Here is a 26,276-nt window from a genome sequence, read left to right on the forward strand (position 1 = left end):
ATTTTTTGCTCTAAGAATATCAAGGTGGCCTGAATTGCTTTGATGTCTATGAAAAGGGTATCTGGCTGATACGTTGCTTGTAGTTTACATTGCAGCCTGGGCCGGCCTCACTGTCTTTATTTTCTGGAAGACTTACATCAGCCAGGGTTCATCCGAGCCCTCACTCCCATCAGTGAAGAGGGAGCAGCTCTATCAGGCAGCCGCTGGCCTGGGCCCCAGGAGGCTGCTAAGGGGTGAGGCCTTCCCAGGGACATGGAGTCCATGGAGGAGCCACGGCTTCACCGAGGGATGAATTGAGGGGTGGCCCTGGGGCTAAGGCCGTGAGGGCCGTTCTGGATCCCCCATTTGAGAGCCTTGCTGCCACTGAGGGGCTGGTGGCCGGGGCTCAGAGAAAGGGGAAAAGATGTTGCCAGACTGGACTTCCCAAAGCCCATTGTTGGCATTCTCCTTGGAAATCTTGTGGGGTGAACAGTTGCACAATTAAATTGGTAGGGCATTGAAACACACGTTGAGTTAGATGATCTGAACTTTAATATGGAAAACTTGAAAACACTCGGGCTTTATTTGGGGGAAGAAAGCATTAATCAGGAATTTTTCATTTGTGAGTGACAGAAACTCTCCTCAGACTGCCCCAAGTCAGAAAAAGAATTTATTACTCATATACCTGAAAGTCTTGTGCTGGTCTACTCTGTGTTATGAAGGAATAACTGAGACTGGATAATTTGCAAAGAAAAGAGGTTTATTTTGGCCCGAAGTTGTGCAGGCTGTACCAGAATCGTGGTGCTGGCATCTGCTCCTGGTGAAGCCTCAGGAAGCATACAGTCATGGTGGAAGGTGAAAGGGCAGCAGGCATGTCACATGGCAAGAGAGCGAGCAAGAGAGTGGGGAGGTGCCAGGTTCTTTTTTTTTCTTTTTGACATGGAGTCTCACTCTGTCACCCAGGCTGGAGTGCAGTGGTGCGATCTCGGCTCACTGCAACCTCTACCTCACGGGTTCAAGCAATTCTCCTGATTCTCCTGCCTCAGCCTCCCGAGTAGCTGGGACTACAGGCATCTGCCACCATGCCTGGCTAATTCTTGTATTTTTAGTAAAGACGGGGTTTCACCATATTGGCCAGGCTGGTCTTGAACTCCTGACCTTGTGATCCACCCGCCTCAGCCTCTCAAAGTGCTGGGATTACAGGCATGAGCCCCTGTGCCTAGCCGGTGCTGGGTTCTTTTAAACAACCAGATCTCATGTGGACTCATAGAGTGAGAACTCACTCATTACCGAGAGGACAGCACCAAGCCATTGATGAGCGACCCCCCCCATAACCCAAACACCTTCCTCTAGGCCCCACCTTCAACACGGAGGTCACATTTCAACATGAGATTAGGAGAAGACACACATCCAAACCGTATCAAATCCTTAGTTTCAGGTACAGCTGGTCCACATGGCGGGATGGTCTCTCTCTTCTGGACTCTTCCCACCACGTGGCTGGGTGGGGCCCGAGCAGCTCCAGGCTTAGGGCCACCCAGTCATCCTCTCGGCCTCTCCATCTCTGTTGGGTCATGTTCCTGCCTCTGAGCCCATCACTGGCCAGAGGAATGAAGGGCTCTAGAGCTTTGGGGTGGGGTCCCAGCCTCTTATGAGTCACATGGACTGAGACTGGGGTGGTGGGAGTTACCCCAAATCAGGCACTGTTCTAGGGCAGATGCCAGGCAGGCCTGGAAAACTGACTTCTGTGTGTTAGGTAATGCCCCATGCCAGATGAATCTTTTCCCTGCAGGGCAGTTGGATTTTTCTATTTTCTTTCTGTAATAGTTCCCTGAGTTAGAATCAGGAAACTTATTTTGTGCCTTTGGAATTTTGAGCTCTTTTCTTCCCTACTTCGTCCTGCCCCCTGTTCTCCATCCTGAAAAGCCAGTGTAAACATGGGCATCCTGCCTGAGAGTCTGGGGCCTGCCTTTTTGGTAGGGTATTCACAAGCCATGGGCCCAGCTTTTCAGGGCATCGATCGCGAGCCGTTTCTGCTCACTGTCAGCAGTCTGTCAGCCAGGACAGAGTTTATTTTGTCTGTCTATGGCTGGCGTTTCCCTAACCCGATTATGGATTGATGTGGCCATCTCCTAGGAATTTAGGAGCTACTCGTGCTTTCAGGGGAGCAAGCGATGGATTTCACTGTACCTCTTTCTGCTGTCCAAGTTTGCATGGGGAAAATGAGGACCCTGCCAGGAGCTTGCCTGACTGGCCCTGCCCCGCTGCAGACTCCCAGCCCTGCTGGGTAGGATCGCTGCAGGCCTCCCGCCTCTGTGCTCCAGTATAGTCTCGGAGATGCCCGTTGACGAAGAAGACATACAGATGGTTGAATAGAACCCATTCTTTTGTATAAGCCAAAAACTTAGCATTTTTGAAAATCACCAGTGCATGTCTGGAAGACAAACTCTCGTCATCCTCGATGTGAGTCTTGCTCAGTAGTCTGCACTGCTCCGGTTCGGAGGACAGGTGTGAAGTTCCTGTTTGTGTTCGTGGACTTGCGCTCTTCTGACCCTTATTCTTTAACTAAAGTGCCCATTTGATCTCTGCAAACCTTGACCCACCTGTGGTGGCCGTTGCCCCAGAATTGCTGAGTTGACCGTCATCATCCTGTGGCTTATTGGTTCTCATTCACATGCAAGGGAAGGGACTGTGGCTCTTTAATGCTTAAAGCATGTTTTGCTGGGATTTGTCCATTGTCCCAAGGACTCTCAAATGTACTGAACACCTCCCAACCCAGATCTTTGGCCCTTCTAGGTGACTGTCACGGGGAAGGAGCAACATTAAAGTAATCATAAAATAATATAATTGTATACTTGTAATTTCCAGAGAGTCTTGCAATTTATAAATAAATATATAATTTAATAAAATAAACATAAGATAATAAAATTAAAACAAAGCAAACCTCCAAGAGTCTAAGACTGGGATTTTGCCTTTGGCCAGTGCATGGCCAGGGAAGCTGCTGGCACCTCGCCTGGCAGGTGAAGATGAGATCGAGACCTCTGAGCATCCTAAGACGTGCAGCACCATCCCTCCCTTTCCTCCTGCATTGCGGGTGGCAGTGAGCGGGAGCTGTGGGGCTGGGCGTGGGGCCATGGATACTGAGAAGAGAGGAGACACACCCTGCCTGCAGCTGGCACCAGGCTGTACTGGCTCTTGTCTCCTGTCAAGAGTAGCTGCAGTTGTGTGGGGCTCGAGGTACTGATCCATTTGCTGTATGATCACAGGGTCTTGCCTGGAGTGTGCGTTTTATTGCACTAGCAGCAGAATGGTAAGGGAAACATGCTCAGGGACAGGGAGGGACTGCACCTGCGAATTTCCCGGCCCTCAAGATTCTGATGAGGTTAGTGACAGGTGGAACCGGCACAGTGGTTTTAAACCTCCCTGGATGATTGTCAGGTATCACCAGGGTAGAGAATCCCTGGTCCAGGGCCTCACAGCTCACAGGGCGGCAGCATGCACATTGTGAGGCATTGCAAGTTTGTTGGGAATGCAGAATCTTGGGCTCACCCAGACATACTGGACCGAAGTTGGCCTCGTAACAAAATCCCAGGTGATTCGTGCGCACACTGCTGTTGGCAGAGTGGCCCAGGCGCAGGTAAGTGCTAGGTCTTCTCACAGCAGCCTGGAAGACGAGATGAAGGATGGGTTGATGGAGGAGAGGGGAAGCAGTCACAGTGGGAGGCGGGGCTTGCACCAGGACCCACGCGCCAGTCTGGGCTGTTTGCAGTTGCATGTGGCAGTCCCCTTAGAGCTGCCCTGGGCCTGTCCGAGGTCACAGAATCCTGTGGAGCCATCTAGAGAGGCCACACTTTGATTAAGAGAAGGTGATGACTTGGATTGGACAGAATCTGAAGCTCTGAACACCTGAGATGAGCAACACAACTCATTCCTTTTAAGTCTTGTTTTGCAGAGTCATGTCAAAATGAATACTTTATCTAGTTTTCCCAACATTTTGTTATGAGAATTTCCAAAGATAAGAAAAGTTGGAAGAATAACGAATGCTCCATTTGAGTTCTCCAGTGAACATGCGACTACATTTGCTTTATCTCATGACTGGCCACCCCGTGTCATCATCCATCTTACTTTCTGATGCATTCCAAAGTAGGTGCCATTATCTCTGACCATGAATGGGTAACAGGGAGTGACAGCTGCCTTCTGTTTAGTACCTACCATGTGCTAAGCGCTTTGTAGACTGTATCTGCAATTTTTATAGCTTCACCAAAGAAGCTTTTTTTCCATGTGATGACACCCACGTTCAAGGAGGTTACTTAAAACGTTACACAACTCATAATTGGAGAGCCCGAGATTTTAACTTCAGGCCTTCACCCAAGGCTGTTCCCTCCATGCCCTGTTGAACGTGGAATTAGAAAGGAGCTGGATGTACTGGGATGCTGGGCAGATGATGGTGTGGACCTAGTCCCTGTCCTCAGTGGTAGGATGATGATGTGTCAGGTGCAGTGGGAGGGAGGCTGATGAGGCACGCAGGGAGGGCTTCCTGAAGAGGCAATGCTTGATTCTTGTAGGAAGAGAAGCTGGAAATGACTTTTTGGAAAGGGTTTTCCAGGCAGAGGGAATGGCCAGGGGGAGGCCCTGGGGACTGAGCTAGTGTGGTATTTATGACAGTGCCAGTCTCTGGGCAGCTGGGCTTTGGGGGCGTGTCATGGAGGGCCACGTGTGATGGGTGGGTAAGAGCCACACCTGCCCTCAGCCTGCTCTGGAGACACTTGATATGCAGGATACGATGCTGCGTGGGGGCCTGCAAAGACACCGCCAGTGTGGGCTTCACGTCAAGGAACATGGGCTGTAGATGAGGCAGCATGGATCTGGGGAGCCTGCCACACAGCAGGGAACCCGAAGGGCTGCAAAAGACTCCAGCACGAGGCTTCTGGTGATGGGGAGGGAGTTGTGAGAATCAGGGGAGGCTTCTAGAGGGACTGAAGATTGATGAAGGTCTTAAAAGACGGGGAAGTGTGAGCAGACACGGAGAGAGGGAGAGGGACTGTAGGGGGTAGTGTGGCAGGAGGGACACAGTATGTTGAGGTAGAAAGTCAAGCGTATTCCAGTAATGGAATGCACATTCCTAGGGGGTAGTGTCGATGGTTCACTGCCCCCTAACAGGGAAAGCTATCCATGGGTCACTGCCGGATGGAGCACTTCAGACTGAGGTGATGAGAAGAGATTTGCAAAGGGATGTGGGGTTTGGGCCTTTGGGTGGTGGGGGAAGTGGGGAGATGGGAATTGGACTGGCAGAAAGGAATCAGGAAGGAGCTCCAGGTGGGCAAGTTTGAATAAGAGAATAAGTTGAGGGAGGAACTTGCAGGGGGAGTGAGGAGAGGTCTGGGAATGAGGCAGAGTGCAGGGGCCTTGAACGCTGGGAAGCTGCAGTGGGGCTTTCTGTGGCATGCAGGGGCAGTCCCAGGGCCAGCACTGTGGAGGGGGTAGGTGGTGCTGGGGAGGCAGCTGCAGGCAGAGTGCAGGAGGCCTGCAGTGCTGGGGTGGATGGGGTGTCTGGGTGGCTGCAGGGAGGCTTCCAGAGTTTCCTGCAGTCGCTAGCGCCCAGGCGTGCAGACCTGATGGAGGTGGCTGTGGTAGGAGGGAGGAGCCTGAGGGGCTGAGAGGTAAGGAAGTATGAGAGACACGTGCCGCTGTCACTCGCTGCAGGCTAGCACAGAGTCGGTAAAGCAGGTGCTTGTGAATAATCGGATGATAATTGATGATGAGATGGTGAAAACCCTAGCAATGTCCAGAACCTGCAGTGCCCCAAACCCTCTCACTGCCGATGTGAAGACCTGGTCCAGATCCTACAGAGTGAGGACTTGCAGAAGCACAGATAGAAAAGAAACAGCTTCCCCATACACACACTCAGCATAGAGCCCAGTCATCAGCAAGAAGCTGTTAGAAAACAGAACCTTTCATAAAAGATACTCAATATTGAAACAACAAATGCAAGAATACCCAGGGGTAGACAGTGCAGAAACCACGGAACAGAAGGATGCAGAAACAGTGTGCGTGACATGAGGCCCATCCTAGGTTTCTGGTCTGGAAGACAGACAATGTGGTCTCTGTAAGAATCCAGAAAGAGGCTTTTGTGTTCTATGTTTTGGGGATGAAAGATATGATAATTGTTCTAAATTTCACCTGAAAGAAAAAATGGAAAGCTGGGTCAAAATGATTTTTCAGTAGAAAAATCGAAGGGGGCCTTACCTCGGCAGATAGGAAAATGCAATGCAGCGATTTATTTACTGCCTGGGGCCTTTCAGGCAAAAGTCCTTTTAAAAGGTTAGGTTAGAAACAACAACATCAAAAAATATTGTGTGTGCTGGGAAGGGCATGGGAAGCTTCCTGTTTCTTCTTTCTGATCCCAGTTGGCAGAAGCAGCGTGTTTTAATGGAGAAAAATATGATGTCTCTGGTCTCCACGTAGACTGCTAATGTAGCAACACGGAGGACTCCTAGTGTTTACATCTCATCATTCTAGTGATATTTCTGATTGCCCCATTATTTTTTAGGCCACCTGTACCTTTTCACGTGTCTATTCAAAGGAAAATGTTTCTTAGGGGTTTCCTCAAGGTTTTGCAGAAGTACATTTTGTTTTTTTAAGTTAGTTCCCAGCTTTTTTTGGAAGACTTATAAAAATGTGTGAACACTGAGACTTATCTAGTTACTAGATAAAATACTTGAAGTGAATAAAAATCTTGTAGTTTTAAGAATAGAGTTGGGCATGGTGGCTCACGCCTGTAATCCTAGCACTTTGGGAGGCTGAGGCAGGTGGATCGTTTGAGCCCAGGAGTTGGAGACCAGCCTGGGCAACATGGTGAAACCCCATCTCTACAAACAATACAAAAACAACTATTTGGGTGTGGTGGCACGTGCCTGTAGTCCCAGCTACTTGGGAGGCTGAGGTGGGAGGATCACCTAAGCCCGGGAGGCAGAGGTTGCCGTGAGCTGAGATGGCACCACTGCACTCCAGCCTGGGCGACAGAGCAAGATCCTGTCTCTACATAAATAAATAAATAGAATATATAATTGAAAGGATCGACCAATACCTTTGGTTGCTGGTCAAATAAATGAGTTAACATTCAGTTAACCATAAAGTACAGATGGTCCACAGTCCCTTCCCTTGTTGACTCATTTTATTTAGCTGGAAATCAGTTTTCTTTGGAGGATGTGGAAGGAGGTGGGGACGGCGTGATCGCTGATGTTTAGTGAGCTCTTACTCTGTGACAGCCATGGTTCTGAGAACTTTCTGCTTCTTGATTAATTCCTACTGCAAACCTGTGAGTTCTCTCCATTTCAGAAATAGGGAAACTGAGTCACAGTGTGTTTGAGTGGCCTGCCAGGGTCACAGAACTAGGAAGTGGCAGGTCCCAGATCTGAATCCAGACATCCTGACTCCAGAACTTTGTCCTGCGCTTGCTTCCTCTCTGTTTTATGAGTAATGTTTGTCTCTGTTGATTATCTGGTTTTTTTTTTTTCAGTCTCTAGTATTGACCTAGAGATGGCTCTGGGATGTGGTTGAATACTGACCCCAGAAGGGACGCCCGGAAATGGCCCAGCACTGCCACGTTACCTCCTGCTATCCTTCCTGTGAAGTCGGTGGTCGCCTCACCTTTCCTGTTCAGGTGGCGTTGCTGGTCATGGGAGTGGAACTCCCCTCTGCCCCCTCCCTTCTGTTCCCTGGTCTTCCCAGTGACTGACCAGCCACGGGCCCGCATCTGGGGTGACCCAGGCAGCGCGTCCACTCTGTGTGGAGCTTGGCTTCCTCTGTCACAGTGAGGAGTCGAGGGAGGCGGTTCTGCGGCTCCTTCTCCAGCTCCGGAGCCTCCCTTTCTTCTCTGCACTTCTCCACCTGCTGTTTGCTAGGAAGCACCCCGTGAATCACCCACAGGCCCCGGCCCTGGCCCCGGCCCCAGCAGGCTCCTGCACAGACACGGCTTCTGGGAACATCCTAACAGTGCCTCATTTATGGGGCTGCACAGAGCAGTGGCCTTGTGCCCACAGTGCTGAATCACGGCGGATTGTTCAGAAATTCCATTAGGGTAATCTATCCCAGACAGAGAGCCTTGCCTTGGGGCCTGCTCAGGACGCCGGGTGGCCCATTAGGGCCTGGCGCCTGGCCAGAGGCCACATTACAGCCGGCTTCTGCAGTGTGGGTTTGTCCTGGGCTCCTTAATGAGGCCAGGGACTTGAGTTTTCTTGCACTTTTGCTTATTTTCCTGCATAAGGGGCCACCAACCTGTGGAGCTGTGTGAAATGCCCACAATAGCCCGTGACTCAGGGGATTGGCATTTCTCACAGTCCCCGAGGCTTGGGGGCAGATTTCCTCCACCACTCTCAAAATAACCAGGTTTGATTGCAGCCTCAGAGAACATGCTACCCATTTCTTAAAGTGGTACGAACCTATTCCTTAAAAATGTCCCTTGCAGAGCTTTAGAGGAAGTCGTGGTTTCTGGCTTCTCCTCAGAGTCTTGTTGATGCTTTCGCCGTGTACTCCTGGGGCTGTGCGGAAGGAGGGTGCTGCCATTGGGCTGGATGTGCTACCCAAAGCATGAACTCAATGGCCAGTGCCCAGCCGGGTGCTCACAGATAGTAAAGGTGACATGTGTCCCTGCCTGCTAGGATCCGGCCATTGAGAGGGGACACAGATGAGGGATAGCTCCTTCTCCAGCAGGAGCTTCTTACTTATAGGACAGCTCTGCAGGGCCATTTTGGATGAAATCACCAAGAGAATTTATTTTCATTAATATGGCCCGGAGGGTCTATCTGTAGGATTTGTGCTTTCTGAAATTTGTGTGCAATACCATGGTCCCTGGCCTCACTGGGAGGCCTAGCGGTATCGCAGGGGAGGGGGCTGAGAGCTCAGGCTGCCTGGGTTTGCTTTTTTCTCTTTACTGGTGAGCTGTATGCCCTTGACCAAGATGCTGTCTCTGCACCCCAGTCTTCTCACCTCTAGAGCGAGGATGCAGCCACAGGCCCTGTGTTGGGGGTGGCTTCGACGGTGTAAGTACATGAGTGACCACAATGCCTGGTGCTCAGTGTCAGCCAGGGATGGTAAAGGCCTAGAAAGGGGAGGCTGTGGGGCTGTATCTTGTCCCCTGAACCGGGCCAGAAGCCCCACGCAGGGCTGGTGCCTGTTTCGTGTGGGTCCTGAACTCTATGAAGGTTTGGTGATGCTTTGGAATTCTGGAAGAGGAGCAGAACCATTCCCCTTGGAGGGTGGGGAAGACGTATTTTTCCCTGGACAGCAACATACCTTCCGTTCTAACTTGGGCAGCTCAAGGGAGAGGCCCCGTGGTACCCGAGGTTCACAGCTGAGCCAGGCCGGGAGGATCTGAACTAGAACCTAGTCTTTCTCCCCACACCCTGCTCTAGCTCCTCAGCTGTAGGACGCCACCCCTTCTGCTGCCGTCATCCTGGGGTGCAGACCCTTGGGGCCTGGCTTTTACCCCGAATGTTCCTCTGATTATATAGACCTCAGAACTTTCTCAGCAGTGAAAGCTGTTTGCGTTCCTGGAACCTACAATGCTTGGTCATGAGGGTGTGGGATTAATGGGTTGGTGTCCTGTTTCCTGGCCTCTGCCCTGAGCGAAGGGCTGGGGCTCTGGACTCGCGCCTCTGCACATGCCCCGTCCACACACAAGCATCCCGCAGTCACCGCGCCGGGGCAGGCCCGCTGTGTGCGCCTTCGCGAGAGTGCCTCATGCCTCCTTTGCTTTCTTCCAGCTGCTCACAGGGCTCTCATGTTCATGGGGCTCACCATGTTTCAACAGATGGAAATACAACTCATTGCAGTTTGTCCAAGCTGCCAAGTCCCTGCTCGGGTGTGGGCACCCTGCTCTGTTTTTGTGCCCAGCTCTCAGCCATAAGATTGGCATTTCTCAGTGGGCTCTTGTTCTGGATGCCTTTTGCCGTGTGCGGTGTATTTCTTGGAACCGGAGTTAGTGACTTCACATGTTGCTCTAGCAACTGAGAAACTGTTGCACCCAGAGCTGCCAGCAGCCCAAGGGGTCTTCGTGAGTGACTGGCTGACAGGCATCCCGGTGCTAAGCCCCTCACCAGCAGGCTGGGTCTGCTGGGACCACTCTCCTCAGCTCTGGGATCTGAAGCAGTAGACGTGAACAACCTAATGAAACTTCTATAATTTTAGAACTTTGGCGCAGACATAGTCAAAGAAATCACCTTGTTGGGTACTTCTCACCATTTTATTAAAGGAGATAACAGGATGCCAATTTGGGTGAAGTGAGGCCCCTGGGGGTGGCATGGGGAGGGGCTACTGACGGGGGGCGCTTTAGCACTACCTTTTCCGTCTGCCTGCCTTCTACTTCTTTTTGTCGTCTCCAAGGTGACCCCCTGGAATGCAGTTTGAAACCACAGATGCAGTTTGGCTGCCTTACAAGTGTCAGTCCCTGCCGTCTCCTGGTCAGCCCTCTGCAAGCTGCCCCCCCAGCTGTGACTCCAGGAAGACACCAGTGGGGGGTGTAGCTGCTCTGGGGCCCTCTAGCCTGGGGCCCACATCTCTCCAGTGCCCCCTTGCTCCTGCTCCTCTTCACCCTGGACTGAGAAAGCTTTCTAGAAGGGCTTGGCTCGCCAGTACTGCCGAAGCCCTGGCCTGGTCATTTTGTTCACTGGGCTAGTAGGGGTTGAGCGCCATGCTGGGCGCCAGGGATGTGGCGGTGAGCAGAGCAGGTGGCCTGGCCCAGGTCTGCTGAGGCTGGTGGGTGGGCTTGCCAGCCCTATGGTGCAGCTCTGCCCAAGTCTCCTCTTCAGGTAGAAGTCCTAAAACAGGTGACACTATGGTCATTGGCCACATACCACATGATACGTTTTATTAGAGGCACTTCTTACTCTTTCATTTCCTAATGAATTATGTTTTTAAATTATTTTTACAGGGCCTTATTGGAAGGAGAAAGTAATCCAGAGATAGTGATCTGGGCTGAGCACACTGAAAACATGCCGTCAGGTAAGTAAAAGCTAATGACTTAACTTAGCTTTAGGCATCTGAACTGTTTATTCTGTGGCTAGATAGTAAAGCACCATCATCAGGAAGAACGGGTTAGATATGGTGTTTAGATAACAGGAGTTCATCTCTCATTTAAGTACCAAATAGATTTTAGTTTAGTGTGACATAATTTCAATTATGTGAATGAGAATGTTTGGGAACGTGCTTGATAAACTTGGTCCCTCTCTCGACAGGATGCAGGAGCGGAAGGGGCTAATGGCACTGGGCAGTGTGAGGGCGAGCAGGAGTGCACCTGAACTTGTGTTTCACACCCCTGGAAGGGACACTCCTTCCGTTTCCAGACCAAGGGGTTATGGTTGTTACACCTGTAGAGGGAGGTATGGCCTTGGATGGCAGGCAGGCAGCACTCTGGAACCTGCTACCCTAACAGGAAGAGAGATGGGAGTAGTTACATTGTTTACACCACCCTAGGTTGTTGTGAGCAGCTCAGGAAAATGTGTCCTGGTGCCTTGAAGACTATCTTATTCAGGCCAAGAGCCTCAGGACAGGGCCCATCCTTCCTATGGCTGCAGAACTGACATAAGATCATTAATGTTCATTAGAAAGATCCTAAGAAACTGAGGGATAACTTGTTTTTTAACCTTTTGAAGCCCTATAGAATCTTGAAGAGCTCTGGCTAAGCAAGTGTCAATTAAATTATGTATAGAATGTTGAGTTCACACCTTAGGCAGCATGGTTTTAGTCTTCATTGTTTCTTTTAGGCACCTCATGGATTTGACATGTCACTGGGTTGAGAAGAATATTTGGGTTCTAATCATCTATAACTGGAAGGGATCTGGTCTTAGACAACATGCAGCAAATTTTCTTTCTAATTTTGAGAGTAAGTTTGAAAAAAGCAAAGGTGTTCATTGAAGGGTAGGCATTGGTCTACCTGCCTGGCATCAGTTAACGTGTGACATCTATAAAACAAGAATTAACTCCCCAGATTTCAAGGTTTACTTAGTTACCTACATTTTTAACCTGTGGACACCTAAGTTTGGACATCCATCATGTAACCTAGAGAGAGGGGAGAAGGAAGAAAAGGGCCCAGGAGCTCCAAGGAAGACCAACAGTCTAAGCCAGGGCCTTGCTCAAATTTTCCCAGTTGTGATTTTGGGGCCGAGGGAGAGCACACGGAGGGGCTAACAGCTGTTGCTATTAACTTGCTTCATTCATTCATTCATTCATTATTTTTCAAGCTTCTTGAAGGAAATAGAGACTTAATATTTGTAAACTAAATTTATTCTGGCAATTACATATTATGCCAAAAGCTTTAGAATAAAAATTACTAGTTGGGAATTTTTATTAGACTTTGAGCTTCTAGATAGTTCTGTTCTGTTGAGTAAATGTACAGATAAGTTCCTAGGTAGTGAACTTATCAATACTTGTTAGTGTGCTTGTGTTTCTTTTATAATATTGCATAAAATAATGTTGGCCGCTTGCCCACTAGCCGGTGGACCTAAACCCAGTCCGTAATCTTCCATCTTTCTTGTTGAATCTTAACTGTAAATGAGATGGTGCCTGCACTGTTGCCTGGGGGTTCATCTTCTGGGACTTCTCAGTTGGATCAGTAGGATCAGCTGACCTGAAAAGAGGAGTCTTGTAGAAAATGTCCTGGCCTGGTCTCTTTCCTGTATCTTGGGATCTGTGCAAAGGAGGCCTCTGGCCTTGGCTCCATAAGGGAGAGAGAAAGCCCTGTCCCCGCTGAGCCAGCTGGGGTGTGGGTAGACACCAGGGGCACTCTCGGGGTGGACGGTGCTCCTGGCTGCGTTGTAACCACCAGCTGCCATTCCTAAAGAGCGGTTTCCCCTGCTGGGGTGTGGACACCCCAAAGGGTAGCACTGTCTGCAAACAGCCTGGAGCAAAGCTGGAAGCCCTGAGGACTGCCTCCCAACTTCAGGATCATGACACTAAGACAGACCGGGGTGTTTCTGCACTGGCTTCTTTTCAGATAAGTGTTAAATGTAAAATAAAAGATCAGAAAGCTTTAAAAAGTTAAATTCTTTAATACTTGTTGGCCCAATATGGAAATCAGTGAAACAGAAGAGTATATTAAATAGTGGAGGATAATGCTATTTGGTGTTTAATAATGACACACTTTGTAATTACAGAGCTCTTCTCTGCTACAGTAAATTAAACTTAACTCAAAAAGCAGAAATTAATGATTTCAAAATATAAGATTGTGAAATTTCAGCCACAAAAACGAGCACCTCTGACCTCTCTGGGATATGCATTGTGCTTTATGATTAATGTTAAGATGAGTGAGTATTTTAATATCAGTAACTGGAGAAACGTGTTAGGCTGAAGTATTTGTAGTGCTACCTTTTATTGTAACAGGATTTTGTAAACTGCCAAAAAATAATTTGGGCACCAAATATAACTTATCTTTATAATGAGCTTTCTGTGGTAACAGTGTATATTCATTATGATGGAATGGGATTTGGCCTGCAACAATGCTTGTAGATGGAAAAGGGTAATGATGCCTGTCATTTTAATGAACGCTTTGTTCAATTTCTACAGAATTCAGAAACAAATCCTATCACTATACCGACTCACTACTACAGAGGGAAAATGAAAGGAATCTATTTTCAAGGCAGAAAGCACCTTTGGCAAGTTTCAATCACAGCCCGGCGCTGTATTCTAACCTGTCAGGGCACCGTGGATCTCAGACGGGCACATCTATTGGAGTTGATGCCAGAAGAGCCTTCTTGGGCTCAGGATATTCTTCCTCGGCCACTACCCAGCAGGAAAACTCATACGGAAAAGCCGTCAGCAGTCAAACCAATGTCAGAACTTTCTCTCCAACCTATGGCCTTTTAAGAAATACTGAGGCTCAAGTGAAAACATTCCCTGACAGACCAAAAGCTGGAGATACAAGGGAGGTCCCCATTTACATAGGGGAAGATTCCACAATTGCCCGCGAGTCGTACCGGGATCGCCGAGACAAGGTGGCAGCAGGTGCTTCGGAAAGCACACGGTCAAATGAGAGGACCGTCGTTCTGGGAAAGAAAACAGAAGTGAAAGCCACGAGGGAGCAAGAAAGAAACAGACCAGAAACCATCCGAACAAAGCCAGAAGAGAAAATGTTCGATTCTAAAGAGAAGGCTTCCGAGGAGAGAAACCTAAGATGGGAAGAATTGACAAAGTTAGATAAAGAAGCGAGACAGAGAGAAAGCCAGCAGATGAAGGAGAAGGACTCACCGAAGGAGAAGAGCGTGCGAGAGAGAGAGGTGCCGATCAGTCTAGAAGTATCCCAGGACAGAAGAGCAGAGGTGTCCCCGAAAGGTTTGCAGACGCCTGTGAAGGATGCTGGTGGCGGGACCGGTAGAGAGGCAGAAGCAAGAGAGCTGCGGTTCAGGTTGGGCACCAGTGATGCCACTGGTTCTCTGCAAGGTGATTCCATGACAGAAACCGTAGCAGAAAACATCGTTACCAGTATCCTGAAGCAGTTCACTCAGTCTCCAGAGACAGAAGCATCTGCTGATTCTTTTCCAGACACAAAAGTCACTTACGTGGACAGGAAAGAGCTTCCTGGGGAAAGGAAAACAGAGACTGAAATAGTTGTGGAGTCTAAACTGACTGAGGATGTTGATGTTTCCGATGCAGCTGGCCTGGACTACCTTTTAAGCAAGGATATTAGGGAAGTGGGGCTGAAAGGCAAGTCAGCCGAGCAGGTGATAGGAGACATCATCAACCTCGGCCTGAAAGGGAGGGAGGGGAGAGCAAAGGTCGTCAACGTGGAGATCGTGGAGGAGCCCGTGAGTTATGTCAGCGGGGAGAAGCCGGAGGAGTTTTCCGTCCCATTCAAAGTGGAAGAGGTTGAAGATGTGTCGCCAGGCCCCTGGGGGTTGGTTAAGGAGGAGGAAGGTTATGGAGAAAGCGATGTCACATTCTCAGTTAATCAGCATCGAAGGACCAAGCAGCCCCAGGAGAACACGACTCAGGTGGAAGAAGTGACAGAGGCAGGTGATTCAGAGGGCGAGCAGAGTTATTTTGTGTCCACTCCAGATGAACACCCCGGGGGGCACGACAGAGATGATGGCTCGGTGTACGGGCAGATCCACATCGAGGAGGAATCCACCATCAGGTACTCTTGGCAGGATGAAATCGTGCAGGGGACTCGAAGGACACAGAAGGCCGGTGCAGTGGGTGAGAAGGTTGTGAAGCCCTTGGATGTCCCAGCGCCCTCTCTGGAGGGGGACCTGGGTTCCACTCACTGGAAAGAACAAGCTAGAAGCGGTGAATTTCATGCCGAACCCACAGTCATTGAAAAAGAAATTAAAATACCCCACGAATTCCACACCTCCATGAAGGGCATCTCCTCCAAGGAGCCCCGGCAGCAGCTGGTGGAGGTCATCGGGCAGCTGGAGGAAACCCTTCCCGAGCGCATGAGGGAGGAGCTGTCCGCCCTCACCAGAGAGGGGCAGGGTGGGCTGGGGAGCGTTTCCGTGGATGTCAAGAAGGTCCAGGGTGCTGGTGGCAGTTCCGTGACCCTGGTTGCTGAAGTCAACGTCTCACAAACTGTGGATGCCGATCGGTTAGACCTGGAGGAGCTGAGCAAAGATGAGGCCAGTGAGATGGAGAAGGCTGTGGAGTCGGTGGTTCGGGAGAGCCTGAGCAGGCAACGCAGCCCAGCGCCTGGCAGCCCAGATGAGGAAGGTGGAGCGGAGGCCCCGGCTGCTGGCGTTCGCTTCAGGCGTTGGGCCACCCGGGAGCTGTACATCCCTTCAGGCGACAGCGAGGTTGCTGATGGGGCCTCTCACAGCTCGGGACAGCGCAGTCCCCAGGGCCCAGTGTCGGCCACTGTGGAGGTCAGCAGCCCCACAGGCTTTGCCCAGTCACAGGTGCTGGAGGATGTGAGCCAGGCTGCAAGGCACATAAAACTCGGCCCCTCTGAAGTCTGGAGGACTGAGCGAATGTCATATGAAGGACCCACTGCAGAAGTGGTGGAGGTAAGTGCGGGAGGCGACCTAAGTCAGGCAGCGAGCCCGACCGGAGCCAGCCGGTCTGTGAGGCATGTCACGCTGGGTCCCGGTCAAAGTCCACTGTCCAGAGAAGTCATCTTCCTAGGCCCTGCCCCTGCCTGTCCAGAGGCAGGGGGCTCGCCAGAACCTGGCCCAGCAGAGTCTTCTGCAGATATGGACGGATCGGGGAGGCACAGCACATTTGGCTGCAGACAATTTCATGCTGAAAAGGAGATTATTTTTCAGGGCCCCATTTCTGCTGCAGGGAAGGTTGGTGATTATTTTGCAACAGAAGAGTCAGTGGGTACCCAGACTTCTGTCAGGCAACTCCAGTTAGGCCCTAAAGAAGGGTTCAGTGGGCAAATCCAGTTCACAGCTCCACTTTCAGACAAGGTGGAGTTGGGTGTCAGAGGAGATTCTGTACACATGGAAGGGTTGCCAGGGAGCAGCACATCCATCAGGCACATCAGCATCGGGCCTCAGAGGCATCAGACCACCCAGCAGATAGTTTACCATGGGCTGGTTCCCCAACCGGGGGAATCTGGTGACTCAGAGAGCACTGTGCACGGAGAGGGCTCAGCAGATGTGCACCAGGCCACTCACAGTCATACCTCGGGTAGACAAACCGTTATGACTGAAAAGAGCACCTTCCAAAGTGTCGTTTCTGAATCTCCCCAGGAGGATAGTGCAGGGGACACATCAGGGGCAGAAATGACATCGGGTGTTAGCAGATCCTTTAGGCACATTCGACTAGGTCCTACAGAAACGGAAACCTCTGAACACGTTGCCATCCGTGGACCCGTGTCCAGAACATTTGTGCTTGCTGGTTCAGCGGACTCCCCTGAGCTAGGCAAGTTAGCAGACAGCAGCAGAACGCTAAGGCACATTGCACCAGGGCCCAAAGAAACTTCGTTTACCTTTCAGATGGATGTGAGTAACGTAGAGGTGATCCGCAGCCGGACACAGGAAGCGGGAGCTCTCGGTGTGTCTGACCGTGGTTCCTGGAGAGACGCGGACAGTAGGAATGACCAGGCAGTTGGTGTGAGCTTTAAGGCCTCTGCTGGGGAAGGAGACCAGGGCAAGGAGCAGGCCATGTTTGATAAGAAGGTGCAGCTCCAGAGAATGGTAGACCAAAGGTCGGTGATTTCAGATGAAAAGAAAGTTGCCCTCCTCTATCTAGACAATGAGGAGGAGGAGAATGATGGGCATTGGTTTTAATAAGCAGAAACATTTTGTTTTAATGGCATCCTGTTGGCGACGTGCCAACATCCAAAGGCCTTAACTTATTTTAAGAGGCCGAGGGAGTCTATGAAAATCTCCCCTTTTTTACTTTCTTAAAGAGTACTCCAGGCATGGTCAATTTCCTTTATAGTTAATCCGTAAAGGTTTCCAGTTAATTCATGCCTTAAAAGGCACTGCAATTTTACTTTTGAGTTGGGACTTTTACAAAACACTTTTTTCCCTGGAGTCTTCTCTCCACTTCTGGAGATGACTTTCTACGTTTTGCACCTGGTCACAGACATGGCTTGCATCTGTTTGAAACTACAATTAATTATAGATGTCAAAACATTAACCAGATTAAAGTAATATATTTAAGAGTAAATTTTGCTTGCATGTGCTAATATGAAATAACAGACTAACATTTTAGGGGAAAAATAAATACAATTTAGACTCTAAAAAGTCTTTTCAAAAAGAAATGGGAAATAGGCAGACTGTTTATGTTAAAAAAAATTCTTGCTAAATGATTTCATCTTTAGGAAAAAATTACTTGCCATATAGAGCTAAATTCATCTTAAGACTTGAATGAATTGCTTTCTATGTACAGAACTTTAAACAATATAGTATTTATGGCGAGGACAGCTGTAGTCTGTTGTGATATTTCACATTCTATTTGCACAGGTTCCCCGGCAATGGTAGGGTAGATGATTATTGGGAATCGCTTACAGTACCATTTCATTTTTTGGCACTAGGTCATTAAGTAGCACACAGTCTGAATGCCCTTTTTTGTTATAGCCTAAGTTCTGGAGTGGCCAGTTCCTATCAGACTGTGCAGACTTGCGCTTCTCTGCACCTTATCCCTTAGCACCCAAACATTTAATTTCACTGGTGGGAGGTAGACCTTGAAGACAATGAAGAGAATGCCGATGCTCAGACTGCAGCTGGACCGGCAAACTGGCTGTGTACAGGAAAATTGGAAGCACACAGTGGACTGTGCCTCCTAAAGATGCCTTTCCCAACCCTCCATTCATGGGATGCAGGTCTTTCTGAGCTCAAGGGTGAAAGATGAATACAATAACAACCATGAACCCACCTCACGGAAGCTTTTTTTGCACTTTGAACAGAAGTCATTGCAGTTGGGGTGTTTTGTCCAGGGAAACAGTTTATTAAATAGAAGGATGTTTTGGGGAAGGAACTGGGTATCTCTCCTGCAGCCCAGCACCGAGATACCCAGGACGGGCCTGGGGGGCGAGAAAGGCCCCCATGCTCATGGGCCGCGGAGTGTGGACCTGTAGATAGGGCACCACCGAGTTTAAGATACTGGGATGAGCATGCTGCATTGGATTCATTTTATTTTACACGTCAGTATTGTTTTAAAGTTTCTGTCTGTAAAGTGTAGTATCATATATAAAAAGAGTTTCACTAGCAGCGCAGCATTTTTTTAGTTCAGGCTAGCTTCTTTCACATAATGCTGTCTCAGCTGTATTTCCAGTAACACAGCATCATCGCACTGACTGTAGTGCACTGGGGAATAACAGTCTGAGCTAGCACCACCCTCAGCCAGGCTACAACGACAGCACTGGAGGGTCTTCCCTCTCAGATTCACCTGGAGGCCCTCCGACCCCCAGGGTGCACGTCTCCCCAGGTCCTGGGAGTGGCTACCGCAGGTAGTTTCTGGAGAACACGTTTTCTTCATTGATAAGCGGAGGAGAAATGCAGCACAGCTTTCAAGATACTATTTTGAAAACACCATGAATCAGATATGGAAAGAAAGTTGATTGGAATGGCAAGTTTAAACCTTTGTTGTCCATCTGCCAAATGAACTAGTGATTGTCAGACTGGTATGGAGGTGACTGCTTTGTAAGGTTTTGTCGTTTCTAATACAGACAGAGATGTGCTGATTTTGTTTTAGCTGTAACAGGTAATGGTTTTGGGATAGATGATTGACTGGTGAGAATTTGGTCAAGGTGACAGCCTGCTGTCTGATGACAGGACAGACTGGTGGTGAGGAGTGTAAGTGGGCCCAGTTTGATGTCAGTGTCTGGGCTCATGACTTGTAAATGGAAGCTGATGTGAACAGGTAATTAATGTTATGACCCACTTCTGTTTACTTTGGGAAATATCTTGGATCTTAATTGTCATCTGCAAGTTTCAAGAAGTATTCTGCCAAAAGTATTTACAAGTATGGACTCATGAGCTATTGTTGGTTGCTAAATGTGAATCACCCGGGAGCGAGTGTGCCCTTCACACTGTGACATTGTGACACTGTGACAAGCTCCATGTCCTTTAAAACCAGTCACTCTGCACACAAGAGAAATCAACTTCGTGGTTGGATGGGGCCGGAACACAACAGTCTTTTTGTATTTATTGTTACTGAGACAAAACAGTACTCACTGAGTGTTTTTCAGTTTCCTGCTGGTGGTTTTGATATTGTTTGTTTAAGATGTATATTTAGAATGACATCATCTAAGAAGCTGATTTTGCTAAACTCCTGCAATGGGAAATGTCACAAGAATGTGCAAAAATAAAAATCTGAGGAAAAAACCCACATTGTTCCTAAAGAGAATGAATATTTTCAGTAGATTTTGATGTTTCCTTTAAACTCTAAATAAAGAATCTGTGTGTTTACATGCATGTTTTTAGGGTAGCAGAGAATTACTGGGCAGAATATATATGAAAAGTTCCAGTTCTCTAATTCCTCACCTGAATCAGAACTCAATATTGGGAGCACAGAGCTAGAAAGCATGGCAGACAGAGCATAAGCCAATTGGCTTGTAATCAAATATACACTGGACAATTTGTGGTAAAAATGTCATCATCACAGCCTGAATGACTAGTGGCAGTAGGACACCACCAACCATCCCATTTGGGATGGAGAGGTTTCTTGGGATGTGGTACTTTGAGTGCTAAAACCAGGACTGTCCTGGGCAAACCAGGACTGTCCTGGGCAAACCAGGACTGTCCTGGGCAAGCCAGGACTGTCCTGGGCATGCCAGGACAGTTGGTTACCTTATAAGTGCAAATTGGAGGGTTAACCCTAAGGCATGGCCATTTCTTAGGGGCTTGAAAAAACAGGTAGTTTGAGACAAAGGAATAGCTAGATATCTTTACCCGTTTGTAACCTTGTAGCCCTTTACCAAAAATAGAAAAACACAAGTAGCTGTAGTCTTCCTCTCGTTGAAGTCAACAGAATTAACAGATGGGAGACATTGGAGGGAACATTCCTAAATTCATTGTTTCCTGGGGTGGGGGCGCTAAATTTTAAAAATGTGTTTTAGTTTTTGTGATTCCAAGCTACCCTTCTTCAAGAAGTACAGAAAGGAAGAAGTAACATCAGAATTCACATTTATTTCAAAAACTCGGCACGGACTCTCAGTTCAGGCTGCTGTAACAGAAAGCCATAGCCTGAAAGGCTTAAACAACAAACATTTATTTCTTACAGTTCTGGAAGCTGGGAAGTCTCAAGGTGCCAACAGTTTCACTTCCTGGTGAGGGCTCTCTTCCTGGCCTGCAGACAGCTGTCTTCTCACTGTGTCCTCACATGGTGGAGAGAGAGATCATCTCTCTGGTGTCTCTCCTTATAAAGCACTAATCCCATTCATCAGGGCTCCACCCTCATAACATAATCACCTCTCCAAGGCCCCACCCCCTAATACCATCCCTTTGGGGATTAGGGCTTCAACGTGAATTGGGAGCATATGAACATTCACCCCTTAGCTGACTCCACCCATGTCAACTAGATAGGACACACGGTGAGTAGTGACCACATCTTACACCTTTTTAGCACACTGCTGATGTCCGACAGGCCTGGGTCTGGGACCAGTGTGTACCAGCAAGCATGGTCTGTGGGGTCAGCTGTCATGCTCCTGAGGAAGACAATGGTCCCTGCTTCTCTCCACCCTGTCGTGGCTCTACTGAGTTTATTTTCCCTATCAATACTGGAGGTGGTGCCCTGCACAAATGGCCCCAGGGGGGTTTTGATGTCCCACTGGGGGCTGGAGGGGAGGGCCCTGTGCTGCAATCTCCTGTCATAGCACCAGCCTGCAGCCTCATGGCCACAGTCTGTGGGACCAGGGGAGGGAGGGGCAGGGACGTCACCGCCCACACCTGCACCCCTACCCCTGGGTGTTCCATCCACCTTGATCTGGCACTGGACCTCCTCGTTGACATCGTGGAGAAAGGCACTCAAAGCTTCCTGTTCGACTTTGCCATCCTCACACGACTATGGCCTCCTTCCAGGGGGCTGAAGACTGCTGTGTACACGATAGTGTGCCAACTCAGGAAGCAGCTCCAGGTGGCGTCCAGGTTTGTCCTGCCTGCAGTGGAGGCCACAGGAGGGATGCGAAGCAGCAGGGAGTCTGCGGTCTTCCCCCCGCAGCCTCCTGCTAGCCTTTCTTTTCACTCCCTTACACCTGCCTCCTGGGCCCCAGGCCAAGTCAGGTGTGTTGGCCTCCTGCCCCTCCTACTGGGCTCTTTCCCAAACCCCTTTTCAGGCTCCGAAGAACTCAGAGGCAGGCTGCACTTTGAAAACACATGCTGACAGCAGCGCGTTCGGGTTTCCCTTTATTAGCGTTTTCTTCTCATGTTATTCTCAATCCCTGTTAGCCTCCTCTAAGAAAGGACTTCCTTCCTGAAGTTCACTGTCCAGATCTAACTCCACACCTATGCAAGGAGCTGTGTGTACAAGCAGATGCCGGGCTGACTCCTGCACAGAGCGCACTGAACTGTTGAAGAGAAGATTTTCAGCCACAGTAGTGCTGATGGGTAAAAATTCTTGTTGGCAAGAAAAACCACTTAGGTGATAGAAAACTGCTTTATAGCATATATCACCCTGAAGGGCATCCACTGTCAAAATGTGGCCCACGGGAGGCTTACGGTCTCACTGTTGCATGTTGGGGCCAACAGTTGGCCTTGGAAATCTGTATCCTGACTGTTGAATTCCATTTTCTAGGTGGAGGTGATTTGTACAGCACCCTAAATGACAGTGCCCAGGAATGTCCTAGGCTTTTTCAGGGTGGGGGCCTCAGTCTGCTGTTGTGCCGGGCCGGGCCTTCCCCAGCAGGGTGTCCTGAGGGATGCTGGTGCAGAAGGCCACTTTGGCTTTTGATGCCTGCTTTGGCTTCGAAGCAACCTTGGGGGCCCTGCAGACAAGCAGAGGGTGGGGTGAGTGTGGTGCCCCTCAGCCCCCCACACCGTTCCCATCCAGCCTTTGCTGCCCAGCAGGTGCCCAGACCCATTTATGAGAAGCCTTGGTAGGGGCTATAAATGAGAGGAGAATTGTAGCACAGAGCATAAAACATGAGATGTTTTCCTCCCATCTTTTATTTTTTTAATTTTTTTTTTTTCAGACAGAGTCTCACTCTGTCACCCAGGCTGGAGTGCAGCGGCCCCATCTCGGCTCCCTGCAACTTCCGCCTCCCAGGTTCAAGCAACTCTCATGCCTCAGTCTCCCGAGTAGCCAGGATTACAGGCACATGCCACCACGCCCAGCTAGTTTTTGTATTTTTAGTAGAGACGGAGTTTTGCCGTGTTGGCCAGTCTGGTCTCAAACTCCTGGCCTCAAGTGATCCACCGCCTCGGCCTCCCAAGGTGCTGGGATTATAGGCATGAGTCACCTCGCCTGGCCCCTCCCATCTTTTAAAATCACCTGTGACCATCCTCACTGAGCTGGGGCCCTCAACCCTTAGCTGGCTTGGTGAGCAGGACATGGGTGAGGAGGATGGTCAGGGTTGCACTGGAGGCCTCCCTGGCTCACCTTCCCTGCCCTCAAAGGGGATGGCGCCCTGCTGGCCAGGTTGTGTCTGCTCCGGGCTGTGGCCCTGTTTCCCTGAGCACAGACTCAGGCAGCCCTGGGGCTGCTCTCTGCGGACCAGGCTCTGTGAGGTGGGCCCTCCACGGCAGAGCGCTGGGCCTCTGCTCGGGCTGAGAAAGGACGTAGGGGCCAGCCTTTAAGGTCAGTCAGTGAACCTTCCGGCTCCAGTCCTGACGGGCATCTGAGGGCAGAGGGAAGCCGGAAGCAGGGCTGCAGGAGGCCACAGGGATTCCCGGGGCCCTCCCCCTGCAGCGGGTGCCTTAGCCTGCAGGGGCTGGTCTGCAGGAAGACAACATCCAGCATATATTTCTTTCTTAAAGGATGAATTATTTTTAAATACCTGGGCAAGGAAGATCTTTTACAACTCGGGTTTCAAAGGAACTTGTCCTTTATGCAAGTTATGGGAAGTCAGCAAAACATTCCAGAGAAGGTTACACAGAACCTTCTAGAACCAGCTTCCTCTTGAGATTCTGAATGGAAAGGGAATGAGATAGAGAAAGTGTGAGGGACGCCAACTCACGTGGACAGCATGCCCATGGCCTGCTGGGTGGCCAGAGTCCTTTTGTCCTGTGGTCCATATAAGAGGGTCTGGATCTGGAGACACTGTAGAACACCAAGCAGCTATCATGAGGCTATGGAAATGTCGCTGAGAGCAGGAAACTAAGGTCTCCCTTGAATGAGAGAAAGATGACCTCATTCTTAGGCCCTGCTGTGATGGAATTAGCACGCTCCTGGGGTGTCTCCTAGTGACTGACCTTTGGTTTGGATGTTCTGAGGGATCTAGGCAAAAGTGAACAGTTTTAGCACTATTTCACAAAACTCTCTGTGACTATCTGTATGCAAAAAATAGATTTAAAAGTAGTATTTTTAAAAATAAAGGCAAGAACCTTGGTACTGACCAGAGGATGGGCTCCAGTTTCTATTTTTAAATGTGGCCCTTGCTATAGCCCGGAAAAGATTTAAAAAAATAGTTTTGTTTTTTTGTAAACACATACTCTACTTTTATTAATATATAGGCTTTCTATACTCTTTACTACACAGCAATGTCTTAGTTATTAGGAACCAAATATTCAGCTTATGGACTACCCAGGGCTGGCTTTGGCTTGATTTCTCCCTTCTGCTTACTTTAAGTCTTGCCATTTGATTGCTTGTAGTAGGCTAGGGCAAATCAAGGAGAGGAGAAAGATTAAAGTTGTGCCCAAAATGGCCAAAATAATCTTGAGAAAGAATGAGGTGGAGAGGTGGAGGAACTTGCTTTACTGGATGCCAAAGACCCTTTTATTTTATTTTTTTTAAATAAAGTAATTAAGACAGCATGTTTGTCACCCGGGGCAGACAAAAAGACCAGTGGAACAGGGCAGAGCCCAGGCCTTGACAGATGACAGAAATGGCCTTGCGGGATTGGTGAGGAAGAGGTGGGCTAGTCAATAAATGGTACTGGGACCGCTGGTTTTCCAAACGGAAGAAAATGGATCACTACCCCAAATCAAACACAAATATTAAGCTCAAGAAAGATTTGAAGGACTAAGTGTGAAATGCAAAACTTGGAGCTTTTAGATGAAAATACTGGAAAATACATTTTTTTTTTTGACGGAGTCTCACTCTGTCGCCCAGACTGGAGTGCAAGTGGGGTGATTTTGGCTCACTGCAACCTCCACCTCCTGGGTTCATGTGATTTTCCTGCCTCAGCTTCCCGAGTAGCTGAGATTACAGGTGCCCGCCACCACACTCAGCTAATTTTTGCATTTTTAGTAGAGATGAGGTTTCACCATGTTGGCCAGGCTGGTCTCAAACTCCTGACTGCAGGTGATCCACCTGCCTTGGCCTCCCAAAGTGCGGGGATTATAGGAGTGAGCCACCATGCCTGACCAGAAAATACGATCTTGAGGTAGGGAAGTATTTCTTAGACAAGATCTAGACAAAGCAAAAGTGAAAGACTGATAAAATGTAAATATATGAAAACCTAAAATATTTGTGCACCAAAATTCACCATAAGCAAGTAGAATGAGAGGAGAAAAATTCTGAGGAATTTTTCTGAGGAAAGATTCTTGCAGTGCACAGAAATGAGAAAGGCTTAACATTCAAAATACATGAAGAATTCCTATAAGGTAATGAGAAATACCAAACCAAACCAAAACCTCTCAATAGAATAACACTCAAAAGATATAAACAGATTATTCAAAGAGTTGAAATCTGATGAAATAAACATGCTTAATCTCATTAACAACCAGAAATACAAACTAAAACCTCAATGAGGTAGGTACCATTTCACCCATCAGACTGCAAAAACTACCAAGTTTTGTTAAAGATACAAAGCAACAAGAATTCTTTTATATATTGATAGTGGGTATTCAAACTGGTATAGCCCCTTTGTAAAACAATTTAGCAATATTTAGTAATGAATATGTAAACTGTGATATGTATATATTATATATGTGTGTGATATATAAATGTTTGATATATGTATGTGTATATATAACCACATAGATGAATCTCATGATTACAAAGTCAAGGGGAAAAAGAAAACTACAGATGAATGCATATAATATGCATTATAATTTAATATGAAGTTTTAAAACATGCAAAACAAAACCATAGTAAAATAAGAAGAGCATGGGAATGATATCAAATTAAAAAAAGTAGTGATCTGGGGATGGGGTAGGTATAGAGGGGACTTCAACTGGATGGGCCATGTTTTATTTCTTATACTGAATGGTGAGTTCAAAGGTCTTTGTTATGTTATCCATACTTTTCTGCATAACTGAAATGTTTCATAATATATTTTTTAAAAATTGGATGAATTGTGCTACATAAATAGCTTGAGTAAAAAAAAGTGTGAGGGTTTGGGGACTTACTACTGAAGGCTGTTTATTCATTCTGATCTGCCAACCATTTTTAGGTCTTCAAGAAAATTAAAATGCAAGCAGCCAAATGCCTTTGTCTTTATAAGCTGTGGAAACTATAAAAACTGAATGTTTCAGTCTGAGGAATTGAGAATGTGGTTGTCCTTTGAAAAAAGTAACTATCAGATGAGAATATGACAGGATTTTTTAAATAACAGAAAGTATTCACTATTTCGTAGTCATTTGACTAAGAAATATACAATATCAAGAAGTAGTAAACTCTCCTTGTTCTTTTATCTAATGCATAATTCAAATTCTACAAAGGCAAGGATCCCTGTCCCTCTGTCCAACAAGCCCTTGACTTTCTAAATCTGCACGGGGACCTTGGCCTGGCCTAGGCAATGGGCTGAGCCGCTCATTCCA

The 26,276-nt window shown here is 48.4% G+C and overlaps 2 protein-coding genes across 42 annotated transcripts in view; one reads left to right on the plus strand and one right to left on the minus strand.

Annotated features, from left to right (window-relative positions):
• The window catches only part of SYNM (synemin), a 30,510-nt gene extending 10,764 nt beyond the window's left edge, over positions 1 to 19,746 (plus strand). Inside the window, exons 3-5 of one of the 2 annotated variants that reach the window (XM_009429906.5) lie at positions 10,907 to 10,977; positions 13,537 to 15,968; positions 16,905 to 19,746. In XM_009429906.5, coding sequence (XP_009428181.2) covers positions 10,907 to 10,977; positions 13,537 to 15,968; positions 16,905 to 17,198 — 2,797 coding nt within the window. In that variant the 3' untranslated portion in view covers positions 17,199 to 19,746. Of the gene's footprint in view, positions 1 to 10,906; positions 10,978 to 13,536 lie in introns of both variants that reach the window. The other variant, XM_003314873.6, reaches the window with a different exon arrangement.
• Positions 19,747 to 20,526: 780 nt separating this feature from the next.
• TTC23 (tetratricopeptide repeat domain 23) overlaps positions 20,527 to 26,276 on the minus strand; it is a 111,160-nt gene continuing 105,410 nt past the window's right edge. For 17 of the 40 annotated variants that reach the window (XM_054667180.2, XM_016927503.4, XM_054667175.2 and 14 more), the window contains 2 exons: positions 23,531 to 23,613; positions 20,527 to 22,339 (listed from right to left, as the gene is read on the minus strand). In XM_054667180.2, coding sequence (XP_054523155.1) covers positions 22,222 to 22,339; positions 23,531 to 23,613 — 201 coding nt within the window. In that variant the 3' untranslated portion in view covers positions 20,527 to 22,221. Of the gene's footprint in view, positions 22,340 to 23,350; positions 23,791 to 26,276 lie in introns of all 40 variants that reach the window. The other 23 variants (XR_010151541.1, XR_010151553.1, XR_010151540.1 and 20 more) reach the window with 4 other exon arrangements.

Source organism: Pan troglodytes, chromosome 16, assembly GCF_028858775.2.
Source record: "Pan troglodytes isolate AG18354 chromosome 16, NHGRI_mPanTro3-v2.0_pri, whole genome shotgun sequence".
In the NCBI taxonomy this organism is placed as follows: Eukaryota; Metazoa; Chordata; class Mammalia; order Primates; family Hominidae; genus Pan; species Pan troglodytes.